Source organism: Indicator indicator, chromosome 27 (genome assembly GCF_027791375.1).
Source record: "Indicator indicator isolate 239-I01 chromosome 27, UM_Iind_1.1, whole genome shotgun sequence".
NCBI classification, from domain to species: Eukaryota; Metazoa; Chordata; class Aves; order Piciformes; family Indicatoridae; genus Indicator; species Indicator indicator.
In genome coordinates this window covers 11043825-11063902 of record NC_072036.1, presented here as the reverse complement: position 1 = coordinate 11063902, position 20078 = coordinate 11043825, and the positions used below count along the sequence as shown (strand labels likewise).

General features: G+C 45.6%; 1 protein-coding gene across 1 annotated transcript in view; it reads left to right on the top strand.

Moving 5' to 3' along the window:
* SOBP (sine oculis binding protein homolog) overlaps positions 1-20078 on the top strand; it is a 103258-nt gene that overhangs the window by 53038 nt on the left and 30142 nt on the right. Inside the window, exon 5 of the mRNA XM_054393175.1 lies at positions 13698-13793. Coding sequence (XP_054249150.1) covers positions 13698-13793 — 96 coding nt within the window. The remainder of the gene's footprint in view (positions 1-13697; positions 13794-20078) is intronic.

Genomic DNA, 20078 nt, shown 5'->3' with positions numbered 1-20078 from the left:
CTCCTACAAGGACAGGCTGAGGGAGTTGGGGCTGTTCAGCATGGAGGAGAGAAGGCTCCAGGGAGACCTTTTAGCAGCCTTCCAGCACCTGAAGAGGGCTACAGGGAAAACTGGGGAGGGACTTTTTGTAAAGGCATGTGGTGACAGAGCAAGGGACAATGTTTTTAAGCTAGAGAAGGGTGGATTTAAATTGGAGGTTGGGAAGAAGTTCTTTACTATGAGGGGGGTTAGACACTGAACAGGTTGCCCAGGCAGGTTGAGGGTGCCTCATCCCTGGAAGTGTTTAAGACCAAGCTGGATGAGGCTTTGAGCAACCTGATCTAGTGGGAAGTGTCCCTGGTCATGGGAGGGGGCTTGGAACTAGATCTTCAAGGTCCTTCCAACTCAAACCATTTTATGATTCTATGATTCTGGGTTGCAGCTCCTCATGCTCAACACCCATTTCCCCTTTCTTCAATGCCAGTGATTCCCCATCAGGTTTCTAAACCAAGAAAGAGGAACAATGGAGATGTGTGAAGCAGTCTAATTCTGGAAGGAATGCTACTGTAAAGAGACAGAACACATGTAATTAGGGTAATGAGATTAATAATATTAGCAACAATTTAACCGTTACTATACAAACAATGCAAGTGAGACAAATGGTTGTTCCATCTCATTCCCCACCAAAAAACAAAAAGAAAACACCTCACTGAATTGCATTTCACAGCATGGATGGGGAAGATGCCTGTAACAGGCTGACAGGGGCGTTAATTACATGGTTAGATGTAATGAATTTAAATTATAATTCTATTCCTGCAATTCACACTCGATGAAAAGAGATTTCCTTAGCTTCTTTTCTCTCTGACCAGCCTGTTGTTAAAGAAAAGAAGATGATGGCCAGCACCATAGTGCTCCTCCTTCTAGTGGTCCTGGGAAACAGATTTTCCTATCAGCCTCTGTCTTCTGCTGGGCTGAATGCCTGTCACTAGCTTGCTAGCTTTGGCTACACTGGGACCAGGATAAAGACCTTAACATCTTGGTCAGGCAATGGGGAATTTGTGGAGCTGTGCATGGTGGCTGAAGGGCCAAAGGCCACATTTCTACAGGTTTCTCCAGGCTGCTCTTAGACGGGGATGTCATTTGGACTCTGCCCTCAAATGAGATAGACAAATCTCTGCACTGGTGACAGCAGAGGCAGGTGCTTGATATACAGCCTGGGAGTGGAGAGACACCAGGAGCACTTTGCTTTCTGAATATTGCAAAGCCCACCTGCCTGTTTCAAGCTCAGCCCTTGAATGGGGGTGTCAGGGTGTGATTTTGGCAGCTCCCAGCTCAATAGCTGTGGTACCTGCTTTGCAGGGGAATGTCCTAGGTCCATCTCCTTTCTTCCCTGTGGAAGCGGTAGCTCCATCTTAGAAAAAAAAGGGACAGACCTATGGCATCAGATCTGTTACACAGGCCACCAGCTGGCCTTCAGTAGGCTCAGCAACACAATGGGTACACATTTAAGGTAACACCAAATAGTCCATTGGACAGTGAGGAAGCATCAAAAGAGGCCAGAGTTGCATACAAGGTTATTGGTATTTGTTGGAGCTGTTGGGCAAGAGGTGTTATATAAGGGACCAGCACATAAGAGGTTGCAATGAAGCCATGCAAGCTGACAATGCCACCCTGAAATGGTAAGGGTGGCATGGACATTCTCATGCCTGCTCATGAGGAGGCAGCAGTGCTGGCTGGGAACATGCAGGAGCCTGGTGCATCCTCAAGGGATGCTTTTCATGACAGGAGCTGTGAGCGAGAAGTAGGAAAGAGCAAACCCAAGATCACAGGAGAGGTGGCAAAACGTGCAAGCCTCTGCCCTGTGATGAAGGGCCAGGTAGGTTGGGTGAGGGTCAAAAGTGGCAGCCAAGCCATCTGAGTCAGTGCAGAAGACAAAAAAGATGGTGAATATGTTTTTACCTGCTCCTTTTTTTCCATTTTAAAACCTGTCTTTAAGAGTTGGGGAAGGAGAAATTTTTTTTTTTTTCTGTAATAACAGTGTCTAGGCTTGAAAACAAAGGTGTAGCCTGATAAACTCTGGGACCTGGAATAAACTCTTGGGAATAGTGAGAAGTGGATTCCTTCAGGCTCAGAAACTTGGCCAAAGATCTACCCACAACTACTCCCCATGGAAGACGGTAGTGAATGTAACTAGGAATACAGAGATGTTTTTCAGCACATCTCATCTTATTGTGACAGAAAGGAGAAAACTCAGAATAGGACTTGTCAGATCCCAAGGGGAGTTGGGAAAATAAATTATAGTCAGTTGCCTCCCATTGCCTGAAAATATCTGTGTGCTCTGAACTTTCTTATGAGTTTGAACAGACAGTTTCCTGGTTTGAGACATGATATATGTTACTGGAATCCCTCCAGGTGACAGAGGGTTGCAGTGGGCAGTGGAAAACACAGGCACACTACAGTGATTTAGAGATAACTTTCTGCCAGCAATGGGAGCAAGCTCAGAGAAGTTTGAGTTATGTCCCATTTGTCAGTGAGAGCATGGCATCCCCCATGGTCATGATTTCTTCTCCTTAAAAGAACAGTAGAAACCCTGGAAAAGGAGGGCTGCCTCATTTGGACTAGCTCAGCCTCTTGCTCTCTGAAACGGCTTTGGAAGGAAAACTTGGAATAAAAGCCTCAGAAAAAAATAAAGGTGGCAGGGGAGGAGGGAGGAATCCTGGACCCAGTATCAGATCCAAAAGCAGTGGCAGCAGCGTGACCTCAGCCCCTGGCCTCCAGCTGGGAATTATAATGAATGCTCCTCAGCACCAGCCAGGTTTTGCTTTTGTCCTGCTTGTAACCGCTGCTATCCCACCTTTTATTGCAGCCGTTCATCACCGGCAGGAAGACTGGGAGATGACATTAAGGTTGTAGATGTCATTTATATCGAAGCTTCCTCTCCTTTCTTTTCACCCTCTCCTTGCCTGTTCTCCTGCAATACTCTTCCTCCCTGCTGGGTTTTGCCCTCCTCTCCTTACCACTCATTCCCCTGTCCCTAAGTGATTGCTTTAATAATATTACAGCCCCTTTGTTTCCATGTGTGAGTGGCCCAAGTGGCATGTTGCTTGAAACCAAAGCAGGCAGAGATTTCTGTTTTCACCTCTTAAAAGGCCACAGAAAATAACAGGGAACAGGATCCCTCCTGCCTTGCACTGCTCCCAGACCATCATTTCTGGCTGTAAAGTAGCTTATAGGCACAGCCCATTGGAGAGACATCTTTACCACCCAGACCTGCCCATTGTTGTTCCTTCTCTGCATTTATCCAAAGTGCAGAGCTGTTCACATACCACCAGGATGGGAATTACAGAAAAAAAGACAACGTGTAGAATTTACCAGCTGTTTAACTCTCATTGTTACCTTCTGGATCGATCAAATCCGTTGCCTCTTAATTGGATATTGACTGTTGTGAGGCAAATAAGGCAAGCTGTCAGCAAGGGGAGGGATGGGGCACGAGGTTTATCTTAATGGTATGTTGATCATGACTAGTCTATAAAAGCCAGTGGGAGAGGAGTTCATTAAACCACCCTGCAATTGCTTTACAAAAAAAAATGCTCTGAGTGGAGATGATTAATCATAGATGTGACACTGCAATCAGAGGAGAACCACATTGGTGCTCTGCTATTTACAATGCCAAAGCCTGAAATAAGCAGATGCATGGGAACAAATTCATTAGGGACAGTGATTTGTTTGGTCTGTGAGCCTTAGCTAACCATAACCAATATTCAAGGATTTTATTTTATTTTTTTCCTTTTCTTTTTTTTCCCCCCTTTTTTTTCCTTGGAGTTGTATTTTGGTTTTCTGCTTCATTCTTTCTCTGGCAGGTTGATTGGAAATGTGTGCTTGCAGTGCACAGGAGTCTCTCATCTGTGCTGGGGAACTCTTGTAGATTTAGACTAGATATTAGGAAGAAAATTTTCCAGTGAGGGTGGTGAGCCACAGGAACAGGTTGCCCAGGGAGGTTGTGGATGCTCCCTCCCTGGAGGTGTTCAAGGCCAGGTTGGATGAGCAGCCTGCTCTAGTGGAAGGTGTCCCTGCCCATTGCAGGGGGCTTGGAACTAGGTGATCATCAAGGTCCCTTCCAACCTAAAACATTCTATGAATCTATGAAATGGCAGCAGTGAGAAGGGATAGCTGAACCCCACAGAACGCTTTGGGAAAGACTTTTATCTCATGAAGTACAATAAGCAGGGAATGGGAAGAGAGAGGAAGAGCTGTGCTGATGTGAGCTGCCCATTATCAAAATGGAATCTGCTGGGAAGTCTGTAGTATATTTTCATTCCTTTCCTGGCCATATTTTAGGAAGTGTATTGAATATGTTGCAGTAACTGTCAGGCATAGTCCATTAGTGTCTGTGGGTCAGGCCTGTCATGAATCAGGAGGGAGATTAGTAGGACAGACTCACTTTTATGGAGGTCCCACACAGCTGTGACTTGTCAAAGAAACCTTCAAAGAGGCAATAACCACAGTTCATTTCAAATTATCACGATGCTAAGTATTTGTTATCATATTTATTCTCTGACAATCCTCAACTGGTCATTAAAAATGGATGATCTAGGCAAAGGTTTGTGCAATTTGAAAAATTAGCTTTTGAGGCAGCCACCTGAACACTTCCCATGTATCATTGGGCTGTGAGCTGTCAGGGAAAGGGTAGCACAGTCCTGCAGAAGCTGCTAAAGCTGCAGGAGATGCCTGGTTGTTAGCCAGTAGAGGAAGGAAAAAGGTGCAGAACTCTGGAATGCAATGGGAAAAGGAGATTTAAAGGGGAATTTTAATTTGAGACCATATTGCAGTTCCCTGCTGGAGCAACTGGGTTGAGGCTGGACTACTTTTGCTTGCTTGTGGGCCTTGAATGTCTCAATCCTTCTACTCCTCTTCTTATAAAAATCAGAAGAGTAGTCCATAGTAGCAGACAGCTCTGTTTATGCTTCAGTTGCTCTTTCTGGATGTATTGTGAAACTGAAGGCGATCGTCACTTAGTCCTAAGTGTTTTATGACTGTGGTAGAAGGGGCTACAGATGTACAGCATTGCACATGTGCTGTGTAAACAGAAAATCCCAGCTTTGCCCAGAAAATCCCAGAAGTCCAGCAGGAAATCAGAATTCTGTACAGTATATGACACAAAAGTGGACAAAAGGGTGAAAAAAGGTTTATAGAATCCAGAAAGAGGAAACTCTTTTTTTTCCCCGGTGTAATTTTTGAATGTCTTTTAAGCACAGTAGGATTATGACTTTAGCAGGCAGTTGGGTAGTGCTGTTATTAGTATTTCACTTAGAATATTCCATACATTATAACATAATTTGCAGCTTGCATCTTAAACATAAACTGTGGATAATTTTATACCATGAAATTCTGAGTGACAAACTTAATACATAAAGCTGGACCTTTCAGAGCCATTGTCCGTGGAAGCTAAGCATTACTCAGAAAAGAGAAAAGATCCATAAATAACCATTTATCAGATTTGCAGGCACATTTGTTTGGATTTGTGTGTGTGTTTCAGTTATGCAAAGAAATTAACATGACATTCCTCAGTTGCTTTGACGAGGATAATTTCAGACACACTGCCCTTATCGTTCCACAGATTGGCACCTTCCTCTTCTTTGTCACAATGCAGTTTTTCCTAGGGTGACTTTTCTCAGCAAAAACCTCCTCCTTCCCAGAGTTTTTACACCTGTCCAGAAAGGAACAATGAGGGGGTGTGGGTTGGGTTTAGTCAGAACAGCAGATTTGGCCTGGTGACTATTTCTTTTTGAAGTTGGGGAATATTTCTTCTGTCAGCACAATGAAGGAGGCTGCAGGATATTCTGAATGGTTTTAATCACATTAGCCAGATCACTGCCTCCTGAATGCATTTCCACACCAAACCTTCTCCTAAATGTGGACTTGGGATGCTTTTCTAACCCAGGATGCCATTAGTGGTGTGTTCAGATTTTGTATTTGCTTTTGAAACAGCAACTAGAATTTGACCCAAGGTTAGAGTTTGGGTCCAAATTCACCACTGTCTATCACAGACACTGTAATATACAGGACCCAGGAGCAGCTGAGTGCCTGGGAGAGATTTCAAGGAAGGCTGTGGGTAGATCCCAGGTGACAAAATGGCACAAACCTGTCACCAGCAGCTTGCCCTCTCCTCAAGGCATGCACACAGTCCCCAGGCTTTGTTTGTCACACTGATATCGTTCTGTTAGCTTCTGTCCACTGCTGACTTCTTCCAGCCTAGGCAAGATCTCAGTTCCCAACTTAAATACCGGGTGGGGATGTGCACATGTGTGTTGGTACGTGTGTTTGTGTGCAGGGAGACCAGAGCAGGCAGCAAAAGGAGGCAGAAAAATCCCTTCTGGTTTTCTTCTGCATGCTTAATAAAGATGTTATAAGAGGGCATGTTCCAAATTTCTTTTTAACTTTGTAGTTCACCTCCAGTAGACAGATTGTCTCATGGACCACTTCCCCTCCCCTTGGCGATCAAATAACATTCCTGTGGTGACTACAGCAGTTGCTTACATGGAAAAATAACATTAGGAAAGTATTTAATATATTTTTAGCTGTCTTTAAATGCATTTTAGCAGCTGGAAACAAGGGGAGTTAGTAGCATGTGACCTGCAGGCTTTCTCTAGACCACCACCAAGTGTGCAGAGAGCCACTGCTGGCAGAGAGACCCCAGGCTGGGAAATGCTGAGTAGGGAGGTGACCTCTAACCTGGGGGTGTCATAGGAGGTCAGACAAAAGTGAGAATCTCAGTTTTAGTGGGATGTCAATGATGTAATGAGTATCCAGTGTGGTTTCAGGTCCTTTCTTTTCACAGTTGTGAGTTGTGGGAGAATTTATAAAAGACTGCTTTGGCATGTTTCAAAATACCTGGGACTTGCTCAAAAAGCTTGAGAAGATTTTAGAGGCTTGGAGTGGCAAAATATTACAATGGTAGAGATTACTGAGTAGAGTGCAGCTGAGAGGCAACCAGCTAATAAATACTGCTTATTCCATCAGGAGAATCCTGAAATCCCTGTGAAGAGCAAACCTCTCATCAAACATTAGCAGGAGCTTTCTCTGAGGAAAGAGGTTCCCCAAGCCAAGGGCTCACTCCCTGCTGTTAGAGCTGCACATTGCTGAAGCAGGGATGTCTTTCCTGTTGTCCTTGGCCCTGCTCTGTGTCCAGCACAGAGCCACGACCCAGCACCCTGACCCCAGGCTCCCCTGCTGCCCCAGCCCACAGCAAGGACATTGATATTTCTGGGCGGAATGTACTCAACAGATGGAAGTTCAGGACTATTTTTACCGTTGCTGGTATCGTGCTGAATGCAGAGAGCATGACAATTGATTATCTGGGACAACAGAAATGCACAGGAACTAGAATTTCAAGGATTAGGCTCTCCCCAAGGATTTCCTTCGAGTTCCAGTGAAGGGAGAGATAACCTTTGTGGGGGAAACGGAAACATGGCTTTCAGCTCCCATCTGCAGCCAGCCTCCAGAGACAATAGATTAAGGGTGATGTGAACTTCCTCTGTTCATCACCACGGGACAGAGCCTCCACACACTTATCTCTGCTTCTATAGCAACGCCACACAACTTCACCCTGCTTTTTGTTGTGTTGGGGTTTTTTATCCTCCCAGAGATGTTCAGCCTGGAGAAGAGAAGACAGACCTTTTAGCAGCTTTCCAGTACCTGAAGGAGGCCACAAGAAAGCTGGAAAGGGACATTTTACAAGGGCTTGTAGTGATAGGATGAGAGGGAATGGATTGAAGCTTGAGGAGGGCAGATTTAGGCAGGAGATTAGGAAGAAATTCTTTCCAGTGAGAGTGATGAGACACTGGAACAGGTTGCCCAGGGAGGCTGTGGATGTCCCCTCCCTGGAGGTGTTCAAAGCCAGGCTGGATGAGGCCTTGAGCAAGCTGGGCTGGTGGGAGGTGTCCTGCCCATGGCGGGGGGGTTGGGACTGGATGATCTTTGAGGTCCCTTCCAACCTAACCCATGCTGTGAATCTTTGTTCAGCTAACATCTGTGTTTAACAGATCGGGGGGCTACCAGTCCTGTGTTTCATCTGTTTTAAAGGGCCTTTTTGGCAGTTAGGTGGCAATTTTATCCTGAATAAGCAGGCTGGTATTCTGTCCCTCTGCATTACTCAAGTGGCCATTGCTCTTAGAAAATAGATGTTAGGTGTTTTCAGTTCAGTGGCAGTAAACTTTTGTGCACCAAGCAGTGAGATTTCATTGCAAACGCATTGTCCCATTTTAGGGGAAGCTTTGCATTAAAAACGTCCATCTTAATAAACTATTCTGTTCAACCTGCCTTGTGATTTACAATTTCATCAGATCCTACCTCTAATATTAAAATGTAAGCACAGATTACCTCTCCCAACACTAAGGCTGCATAAAGAGACTGAAGCTAAGAAATCCTCTGTCTGGATCAAGATAACTTTCCTCTCAGGATAAGGAGAAGCAAATGTCTGCACAGTTCAGAGAGGAGGAAGTTCTGTAGCTTGTGCTTCCTCTGTCTTGTTAAAAAAGGGAATCTTGAGTTAACATATAGTCTGTTTCCAAACTATTGGCATCTTTCACAAATATAGGCTGGCTGGCTTACAAACAGCACAGTTTGTGTAGCCAAGGATAGTTGTCATCATGCACTTATTAATGAGTACACACATCTCTGAACATCAAATGCTATGTTATTTTCAGAGAGATCCTTTTAGATCTTTTTTTTCTGTTCTTTTTGTATTTTTTTTCCCTTACCCTCCTGACATTTTCCTTCAAAGTTCAGTGGTAGAAAGAAGAGAGGAAAGGGACCTGGGGAAGGGGATGTTTTCATCTGTCCAGCTTCCCCACGTCAGGAGCTACTCTGTGCATGTCATTCCTGGCAGATGTTTGCCTAATCTGCTCTTGAAAAACTCCAGTGATGGGGCTTTGACAGTCTCCTTAGGCAATCTGCTCCAGCACTTTGCTGCACCCATCATTAAGAAGGGTTTCCTGCTATCTAACCCTCAATTAAAGGCCACCGTTTCCTGCTCAAGCCCTTCCTCAGCCTGACCTTACAGCCAGGCCACCCCACCAAGTCCCCTGCCGTTCCTTGCCAGCACTGCTCCTTGGGTGATGTGCTCTCTTCTGCCAGGAGTAGCCAGGGCCACGTGAGTGCCACTGGCTTTGTTGGGTGTCCAGCCCACAGCCCAGGGGCGGGCAGTGGGCAGCTTTCCCTCTCCATCCCGTGCAGCTGACGGGAAGGTGGCTGCCTGCCAGCAGAGGCTATTGAATGAGGAGATTCAGGAAATCCCAGGAGAGGAGCTGCCACGGTGAAGTTGCAGCAGTTTCGTGCTGATAAATCTAGCAGTGCACACCATGGTCCCAGGCTTCAGAGCAGGAGCTGAAGCCTTTTCAGCCCTGGAACAAAATGTGCTGTGAGAGCAGTTGTACCACATCTTGCATACATGCAATCAATCCCATCTAGCATTGTGAACACAGATTGCTTGATGCTCTCATTTCTCTAATGTTTGTAGCAGTTTAAAAGCATTTTTTAAAAAGCAGAGAGACCACAGGTTTGGCTTGTTTTTTGTTTTGTTTTGTTTTGTTTTTCTTTTCTTTTTTTTCCCCCAGTTGATTCCTTTTAAACAATAGCAGATGAAATATATCCCATGGAAGCCTGAGAAAGAAGCTGTAGATGCCAGGCTGCTCTGAGCAAGGTGGAGATGCTGGGGAGCTGAGACAGTCACTGGTGTGCTGAGGTGACAGAGAGTGAGTCAGTAGGAACAGGACATGGACCTGTGGGAGCAGGTCCAGAGGAGAGCCACGAAAACGATCAGGGAGTTGGAACACCCCTCCTACAAAGACAGGCTGAGGGAGCTGGGGGTGCTCAGCCTGGAGAATAGACAGCTCCAGGGAGACCTAAGGGAGCCTTCCAGCACCTGAAAGGGGCTACAAGAAGGCTGCAGAGGGACTGTTTGCAAAGGCATGGAGTGATAGGACAAGAGACAATGGTTTGAAATGAGAGCAGAGCAGATTTAGATTGGATGTTAGGAACAAGTTCTGCACCATAAGGGTTGTGGAACACTGGATGGCGTTTCCCAGGGAGGTGATCAAGGCCTCATTGCTGGAGATATTCAAGATGAAGCTTGACAGGGCTCTGAGCAACCTGATCTGGTTGAGGATGTCCTTGCTTACTGCAGAGGGGGTTGGACTGGATGACCTTTAGAGGACCCTTCCAACCCAAACCATTCTATGATTCTGTAATATTAGCAAGGCAATGATAAACTGAGCCACAACAAAGTTGTTTCCTTCTGCAAATTATTTACAACTGGAAGACAGAAGTAATGAATGAATTTAAGGCAATTGAGAATTAGCCCAGGCTACTGCAAATAGGGTCTGGGTTTGGTTGTTTTTTTTTGCAGTGGAGACCAGCGAGCTAACCTCGGTGAAGCTTTGCTGCCTGACAAAAAGACACCAGTATGTAGCTAAACTGGTTTTGAGACTAGGACATTTTGGTGATGTCTGGAGCACCTCTCCTATGAGGACAGGCTGAGAGAGTAGGGACTGTTGAGTTTGGAGAAGAGAAGGCTCTGAGGAGATCTTATTGTGGCCTCCCAAGATCTGAAGGGTGCCTACAAGAAAGCTGGTGAAGGACATTTTAGGGTGTCAGGTAGTGATAGGACTGGAGGGAAAGAATCCAAGCTAGAGGAGGGAAGATTTAGATTAGACATCAGGAAGAAGTTCTTCACCATAAGGGTGGTGAGACACTGAAATAGGTTGCCCAGGGAGGTGGTGGAAGCCCCTAATGGAAAGTGTCCCTGCCCATGGCAGGGGGGTTGGAACTGGGTGATCCTTGGGTTCCCTTCCAACCCTGGCAATTCTGTGTGATTCTGTGAAAATCAAGTTTGGATCAGCAAGGGTGAACAACCTTTGTGTAAGTGGCAGTTTTGGGCAGAGGGTCAAGGTCAGTGAGGCTGTCTCTCTGTTTTGACACATGCACTGCAAACACCCTGATATCCATTTCGTTTTACAAGGTGTGTGCGTGCAGCAGGATAATGCTCCAGTGGGTCACTGGCAGGTTACAATGTGCCAGCCATCATGTGCACAGTGTCTAGAATAGTGCCAAGATACAGTTTCAGGGGCCTGAGGGCACTGATAGCATTCAGAACCCTACCTAACGCCTGTGCCCCATGCAACACCTCGCGAGCACTGTCACCAAGCATCCCCTTGGCACCTGTGATTCCGAGCTGACAGGTCCATTTCTATTGGTGCAAGGCATTTTTAAGGCATTTGTACTCCAGTTGTCTTCTGATTGACCTGGAAGAGCTTCAGTGAGCTGCCCATATTCCTTCAGAGAGAAGAAAAGACAGAGTTTCTTTTCAAAATGAGAATTAGGTGGGTTTTGTTTTCACAAAACATGGTCAAATTCGGACTTTGTTTTCTAAGCAGCATGGGAGGTAGATTTGTTGTGTGAGAGAAGTTTCAGTTTCAAACTAATAATGAGAAGAATACATTTAAAACTTTGTCAGTCTAAAAGTGATTTCAGGTGCTGAGGAATGCCCTGCCTTTTCCTTCTGGTTTGAAGGAAAAAATCTAAACATTTTCCACCCTGTAGTTACTGAGGGCAGTGAAAGAAAATACCTATGAGCTGCTAGGAAACGTGCAGAATAAAATCATTTCCCACTCCCCACTTCTTGTACAAATCATCAGTTGTAGGTACTACTCAAAACACACTTTTGGATAAATTCTGCACTTTTTAAATGGCATTTTCTGTTGGGCAGAGTTCATTCATACCACACAGCTGCCAGGCAGAACCCCAAGTTGAAACTTGCTGAAGTCAAGGGCAGGCTTTGAATGCAACCCCTTCATAGAATCATAGAATTGTCAGGGTTGGAAGGACCTCAAGGATCATCCAGTTCCAACCCCCCTGCCATAGGCAGGGACACCTCACACTAGAGCAGGTTGCTCAGAGCCACATCCAGCCTGGCCTTAAAAACCTCCAGGGATGAGGCTTCCACCACCTCCCTGGGCAACCTCTTCCAGTGTCTCACCACCCTCATGGGGAAGAATTTCTTCCTAATATCCAATCTGAATCTACCCATTTCTATTTTTTTCCATTCCCTCCAGTCCTATCATTACCTGACAGCCTAAGAAGTCCCTCCCCAGCTTTATTGTAGGTCCCCTTCAGATACTGGAAGGCCACAAGAAGGTCTCCTCGGAGCCTTCTCTTCTCCAGACTGAACAGCCCCAACTCTCTCAGTCTGTCCTCATGGACTTTTCCTAAAAGTCCATGGTGCTGTTAACCCTTTGTTGCCCTTTTCCACCCGGTCTCCCTGGTCTGAGGCAGCAGCCTATTCAAAGGCAAACACGCTATAGAGCCTCCAAGGTGTAAATATCTCTCACAAATGCCAAGGCTGAGGCAGCCTGGATGTGGGGAGTGTGGCACACACCGACAGGCAGCTCAGGCTGCGCCGGCACTGAGCAGACACCGCCGTGTGCCTGCATTCCATCCCTGCACCAGGACATCCCTGCACCTCCTGCCCCGGGAGGGGAGACACAAGGCAGCTGGAAGCATGGGAAGCAGCTGGAATAATGGGAAGCAGGACTACCTGCTCCTCACCCCATCGCCTCCACCCTCGCCCCCCACTCCAGTCATCCCCCCTGCCGCCATCCAACCCTCCTCCTCTCCCCCAGCTTCTTTGGGCAGGGGCTGATTTAAATAGGTTGGCAGGGAGCCAGGAGCTCATCATTTTAATGCAGTGTAAAATGGAATGTGCATAATTATATGCGAGCCATATGTGAGGGAGACAGCTCAGCTGTGGATTTCGGGAGGCTGCGAGAGAGAGCGAGCGAGCAGTCAGGGATCAGATGAGATGGAGCGGAACAGAGTGCAAGTGTCACTCAAATGAACAGTGTAATGAGTGGATTGCTGACACTCCTCCCTTCACCTGCTTCTCCCTTTTTGCTTTAACTGGAAAGCAGAAAATGCTGTAGGAAAGAAAAAAAAATTAAAAATAATAGTGTGTGCAAGCAGGATTGTTAATGGGCTCTGGTAATGTCTCCACTGAAAGTTCAGCTTGCTTCATTAACAGCCTAGTTCCAAGTAACCAGTAACTTCTGATCCATCTTTGTCATTAAATATTTTGACCACGTTTGACTGAGGGATCATTGTTCTTGCTAGATGATTGCTCCTTTCAAAGCTTCACTTAAACATGGAGGGGGAATCCATTTATCTCTAACAGTATTACATGGAAATTACAAGTATGAAAACTTATTTTTATTTATTTTTTAAAAATTATTTTTGACCCTGAAAACAAATTTCTGAAGCATGCCAAAAAAAGTTTAACCGAGTACATATGGAATGTGACCCTGAAAAATGCAATGGAGTACATTGAAAAAAAAAAGCACAAACAAAACACAAACAACCCTGAGTTACTTCAGTGTCCAGCTCAACTATTTCATTTTGGGTTTGTCTTTTGTCGTTCTGATGATCACAGCACCAATGAATTTGCATGTTCCACCTAAGCTATGTAAGAAAACAGCATCCCAGGTTCTTGTCTCTAAAAGGTGTATTTAAAGAAACTTTTGCAATGATGTTGTATTTGGGGATTCCCATCTGTTTGAATGCTCTGAGCTGTTGTGCTTTTAGCTATTAAAAAATTTATTTTTTTTTTTTTATTTTTTACCTTCCATTATTTGTAAGTCCCTAAAATAGGCCATTATATTTCCCTTCAGGCTAGAGATGAAGATGGACATGCTGAAAATTTTCCCCAGCAGCACTATGCTAAGGAAACTCCAAGACTTGCCTTCAAGAATAACTGCGAACTACTTGTAAGAATAACATACTTACAACAAGTCTAGATTGTTACTTTAGCACAGTGAAAACCTTTTTTTTTCCTTTTTTTTCCTTTTTTTTTAATTCATGATGACATACAGTGTGAAATATGATAGGTTTTGTTTTAATGCTAGTTCTGCTCTATCCATGAACGATTTAAGTTCTCCGATTGCTTGAAAAGAAATCTCTTGTGTCTGATGACAGCACGTGAATGGCCTTGTGGTTCCACCTTGTCTCGCACGCTAAAGCAGGGAGAGCAATGCAGGGAGTGGCTGGTGGTACACAGAAAACCCCTCTGCCCTCAAGGCACCCCCAAAACTCACTCTCCCATCCACCTTTAGCTCTGCCTTGTTGTCAAGCGGCGGTGCTGCGTTTGGTGCTGCTCACACACTGCTCCCTCCACAGCTCGCCTGTTCCTCCCCTTCCTAGCTGCATGCAGGTGGGAGCAGCCTCTCTGCTCTCCTCTCCTCACTCCTTTCTTCCTCACTTCTCCCTACTCCTCTCCTCTCCTCTCTGCTTGTGGGGAAAGAGTGAAAGCCAGGAAAGCAGATAGAGGGAGCCTGGAGTGTTTACAAGGCGTAAGAGAGATGATATCATCTGTGACAGCATCTCTGTTCCGAGGCAGGGTTAATTCAATGTTCATTTTAGCATTTGCAGCTAGGCAAGATTAAAAGCAAGCAGGAATGCCTATTACATTTCTATTAAATGATTCTGTTGGGACCTAATGTTCTTGATTAGCTTGCAAAAAATGAGTGCTCCACGATGGGTTTTTCTGTTTGCCTAAAGTAAACAGAGAATGGATTGTAATACATTTACGAGAGCTTCAGACACGGCTTTCAGAAGGGGAGCTTGAGGTGGTTTGGTGGAGCTCTCCCTCACATTTGCCTTTCTTCTTGGCTATGCTGAAGTAAAGTGCATTGTCTGGCTAAATGGAAGTGATTGTGAAGAGTCAGAACGTTGGGGTTATGTTATGAAGCACCACCACTTTTTTTTTTTTTTTTTTGGTCACTATAACTATAGAAGAGGTGGGTGGCAGTAGAGGATCAAGATGCACTTCCTCTGTGTTACAACCCCTGTCTGCCTTCCCTATAGAGGATTCAAACCCTATTCATGGTGCCCCAGCAAAGTCAAGCTGATGAGCCAACATAACCCAGTGCCAAAGCCAGCTCTCAGATCCAGGCTGTCGACCAGAGAATCCCAGAGTGGAGGAACAGTCCCCACTACTAACACAGAGCATCTTGACCACACCTGGACTAGTGGACCCACAGGCTCTCCTACCCCTTAGGTGTCCCCCGTGCTGATCCCACCCCTGATTAGGTAATGACAGTGGTTTTGGGGCCATAGGTGTCACTTGGGTCATTTTTTCCCCAACACCCAGAAGACCTTATATTGCTTCCTTTTAAAACCCCTTGCAACGTTCCCAGTGGTTTCAGGTCCAGGAGGAAACAGAAAGTAATTCACTGGTTTAGTCAGAGTGCTTGTGCCAAAGAAGTGGAGCTGTTCCTTCAAGGCCAAGCTATTGATAGTGCCACTGGTCACACCAGGCCTGATGAACCATCCCAGCACACTGAGGTGCCCCTGAAGTCAAGGGCCTCTTGGTGTCGGGGGAGCTCAGGACTAAAGTTGTGAGACAGCATAGTATGAATTAAGTTGTGTATCATTTTGGTTGAAAATCTGCTTTATTTTTAGTGCAAGCATTCAAGGAACCAATTAACCCCCTTTGTGCTATTAAAACCAAGCATTCTTTTAATGCCCAGTTAATTACTCCTCTGCTAACATGTATTTACATATTTGCTTTATTATATCACTCCTGCACCTGGCAAAAGCTCAAGCCATCTAAGTTAGTCTTTCATGTGCTTTTTTGGATAAGTTTCAGTTCTTGTTTAAGGAAGTAATAAAAGCAATTTGTCATAGTTTTGTTTTTCCTATGCTATTGGAAACAAAATTGGCAGGGATGTGATCTGTACTCAATTTGTATGTGAAAAAAACCCCAACAAACTAGACAAATGAATGTGTAGCTCTGCTGTCTTTAAAGATGTATTTTAGGAACTTTCAGTGAAAATATGATGTTGAGTCTAGGCTTTGATGGTGAGGGAACTAGAGGCAATGGGTTTCCTTCTCTATTTTTTCCTTCTTGGCAAACGATGCTGTATAAAAATGTGCTTGAGATTAAAGCAAATTTCACAGGAACTGACCATTAAGATAGCATCTTTCTCCTGCAGGCCAGTCACTATTCCTGTGTTTGTGCTAGGAATTGTCTCTTTGGGAAGGGGGAGGGGGAAAAGACATGAAAGAAAGGAGTTGGGACAGCTGCTTCCTCTAAAAAAAGTATTTTCCCAGTGGTAATAACCTGGAATCTTAACAGTGCAAAGTCAGATGCTTGGCTGAGTGAAAAGCTGAGGGTTTTTTTTTTTATTAATGAAAGAGAAACTGAAACTTGTTTATGTTTTTGAGAGTAAGGAAAATCCTTGGACTTTTTCTCAGTGCAGCTGAGAGTGAGGACTGTAACAGCCTGTCAGGTGAAACTGGAGATTTTGGCTCAAAAGTGCTCTCTTTGCTTTGGGGTTCAGCTGCCATTTTCCAGCAAGGTTTCTTCTGGCAAGCACAGGCTCCTCTGGTTGGGGAATGCTGGTGCTGGGAGGGTGCTGCCAGGTGGGATCCAGGGGTTGTGGTGCTTCTTCTGCTGGCTCTGCATGCCATGGCTGTTCCACAAGAGCAGTGCTGCATGCCAATATCCCAGGTCACAGGCATACACAGCGAGCTTTAACTCCTCAGTACCTGGAGAGATTTGAAAGCATAGTGATGTAGAAGATTACAAAGTGAATACTTTCTTCATCACTTAGTTCTCCAGAAGAGGAGATAATTTGGGTCATGAGGTACAACTCAGATGGGTTTTGGGTAGTGAGGTACAACTCAGGTGGGGTCTGGGTAGTGAGGTAAAACCCAGATGGGTTTTGGGTAGTGAGGTACAACTCAGCTATTTTCTTGTGGGTTTATTTTTGGGTTGGTGGGTTTTTTTGGTTTTGTTGTTGTGTTGGTTTTTTGTTGTTTTGTTTTTTTTTTTTGAGAGAGAGAGCTTGATAGAAAATAGGAGGAAAAAAATGAGGTATAATGCAAGGCAAAAGAAACCCCTGAAGTGCTTATGGTAGCTGTACACAGTAAGCAGAGCAGTGAGACTCAGAGCTTGTGGCTGGTGTAGGCAGGCACTGTGCAGGGAGAGGCTGAGGACGCTCCTTGCCCATGCTGATCCTGCACGCCGTCTCGTGCCGCGTGTTGTGAAGCACGGAGAACAAAGCAGCTAAGATGCAGTGCTCAGTGAGGACACCAAATTTTCCTTGTGAACTTCCCAGTATTTTTGAGAACCTTATTCTCTTAAGTGCAGCTACCCATGATAAATATTGGGAATTACATAAAACATTTCTTTTTAAAGAGCCAGGCCTGCAAGCTGTCTTGGCCAGCTGTCCACTCCTCTCCCATAAGCGCGGCCTCAGGATTTTAATTTCTTATTCCACGAGTGGCTGGAAGCTTTTCTTGCATGCATGTCTTTGTTTCCAGAAGGGAAAGGCAGAATTTAGTCCTCTGGAAGCTGATTGTTAGGGAGTAGTAGAGTCCAGCTCATAGTGGATGTGGAGAGAGAGATGGGATTAACTGCAGAGAAAGGGTAGGCTGGAGTGAAAAGGCCAGTGAAAAGCCCACAGCCCCAGCTCTAGCCGGCTGGAATTCCTGAGCCATTGCCTAGAGAAAGGAAAAATCCATCTGGCACCTACCCAGGTTAGTCAGGGTAGGAAGAGCCATGCTTGGATGCCTTTTAACAAAAGTGGGAAAGAAAAACCAACAGTTCATCCTCCCCCTCCTGAGTTACCCAGAATATTGAGTCAAGGTTTCAGATTGGCATGCTGCTGTATGAGCAAAGGACAATTTGATGGGTTAAGGGAGTTAAACACCAGGTTGCTTTCCAGATCATTTGTTTATAGAGATGATCTGAGTGCCACCCACTGCTCTGGGACTCTATGTAAAGCAAACAGCCAACAGAACATAAACACCCTGGAAACAAAAAATTCATTTCCAGTCCCATACCCAGCTGTGATCCCTGGTTTTCTTGCAGTAAAATCATGATCTTTTTCTTTTTGAAATCAAAAAGTCTGCTCCTAGCAGTTCTGCTCTGGGAGGACAAATTCATTGAGTCCAATATGTGATGAATTATAAGATAGTCCTTGGAAGCTGTTAGGTAAAAGACACAAAACTAAACATTCTTGTTATTGGATTTAATGCAGACTTTATCTTTGGTCACTAACAAAGAGGTATAGAAAGCTCTGAAAGCATCTACACCTGAAAAATGAAATGCAGAATGTTCTTCTGTGAGCAGAAGGCCTTTGGGGAGGCTCTGGCAAGGCTGAGAGGAGCCAGAGCTACAGCTGATACTTTGATTAAAGTTGTGTTGCTTTGCTCTGCTGTTCCAGCACTAGAGATAGGGTCACAAAGCACACTGTGGGACATCCAGGCAGGGCAGCAAGGATGCAGGCAGGTTAACCTCAGCGTTATGGGACTGGAGTGTGGGAGAGATGTCATACCTACAAGACTGAGTTTTAGAAGCAATGAGAATATTTGTGATCAGATGAGGCCGGTGGCTTTTGTAGTCAAGAGTCCAGTTAAATGTAAATATGCATTTTGGTGTCCTTTGGAGGCCCTCAGAGTCTTGGTTCCGGAAAGTGAGGTGTGACTTCCTGTGCCCTAGTGTCAAGCAAAACTGCTGCCTGTAAATGATTTAGCATGAAAAGAAAATACCTCTCAGTCCATTTGTAATCATAGTGCCTTCAAGGGAGGACTGGATTAGGGGGAGATAGCTTTGCTCATCCCCTCTCTTGTCTCTTCACCCTTTTTGTCTCCCAAGTTGCCTCTACCCTTAGCAGAGAGGAGAGAGGAAGCAAAAGCTCTTCCTCTTGTAGCTCCCCCTGGCTCTGCCTTCACCCTGTCAGGTGGGAACCAGGGAGAGCTCAGCCTTCACCCTGGCTCCAGCTCTGGCACATGCAGAACTTTCAGACAGAAAGCTGGAGCAGGATTGCTGCTTAGCAGCACTGAGGGGTGCAGAGCCACATCTAGCCTTTATGGTACAGACAAGGAGGTGGTTTCACCTCCCTGGAGGGAGGACAGGAGAGGAGGATGAGACATGTGACACTCGTGGAGCTCCAGGTTGTAGAGCTACTGCTACCAAGCCTGCTGAGAGTTAAAACCGCTATGGAAGTGCCTACTGCTGCTTCAGCATCGCTCAGTGTTTGCTGTGTCTCACCACTGGTGCTATTTTTTGGTGGTTTACCAATAGATTTCATCATTTTTGCCACAGCAGCCTGAGCACAACTGGTACTGCTCCATCAGCTGCACCATGGTGCACACAGTGGCTGGAGCAAACAGCAGTGCAAAGCCCACAGCTGCCAACAGAGAGCTCGCCCTTGGATTGGGGGACTTTGGACCAGGCACAGAGAGCTGTCAGAATGGCAGTTATGGCTCTGGAACAAAAATATTGCTTGAGAAAAGCAATTGCAGCAGTGAATTGATGCTGATGTTCTTAAAAGCTCAGTAATCTTGGCCACGTGAAATTCAACCTTTCTTGTGACTGAAATAACAGTGAGGCTTAGGTCATGGCGTGGACTAATCGCCTGTAACATTTCATTTGCAGGAACCAAATTGTTCCTGAGTCCTAGCAGAGCATTTTAAAACCCCCACCAAAATAACTTAACATTCTGTTTCTTTTCAAGCAAGGGCAGCAAACCAGGCTAAATTATTGTCAAGGTTTCTTGGTCCTTAATTGCAGCCAGGCTGAACAAAGGGCTGTGTGCTGTTCCCCAGATGCACGCTCCTAGGGGCTGTGGAAGTCTGCGGGCACTGGGTGAGCACAATGCCAAAGGCAGTGCCCAGACCACAGGCAGATTTGCAGCCCTAGGGGGGGAAAGGAAACCCCATGGAGAAGGACCTGGAAGTCCTGGTGGATAACAAGTTATCCATGAGTCAGAAATGTGCCCTGGTGGCCAAGAAGGCCAATAGGGTCCTGGGGTGTATTAAGAAGAGTATGTCCAGCAGATCCAGGGAGGTTCTCCTCCCCCTCTACTCTGCCCTGGTGATACCTCACCTGGAATATTGCATCCAGTTCTGGGCTCCCCAGTTCAAGAGGGACAGGGATCTGCTGGGGAGAGTCCAATGGAGAGCCACTAGCATGCTGAAGGGACTGGAGCATGTGCCCTATGAGGAGAGGGTGAGGGCCCTGGGGCTGGTTAGTCTGGAGAAGA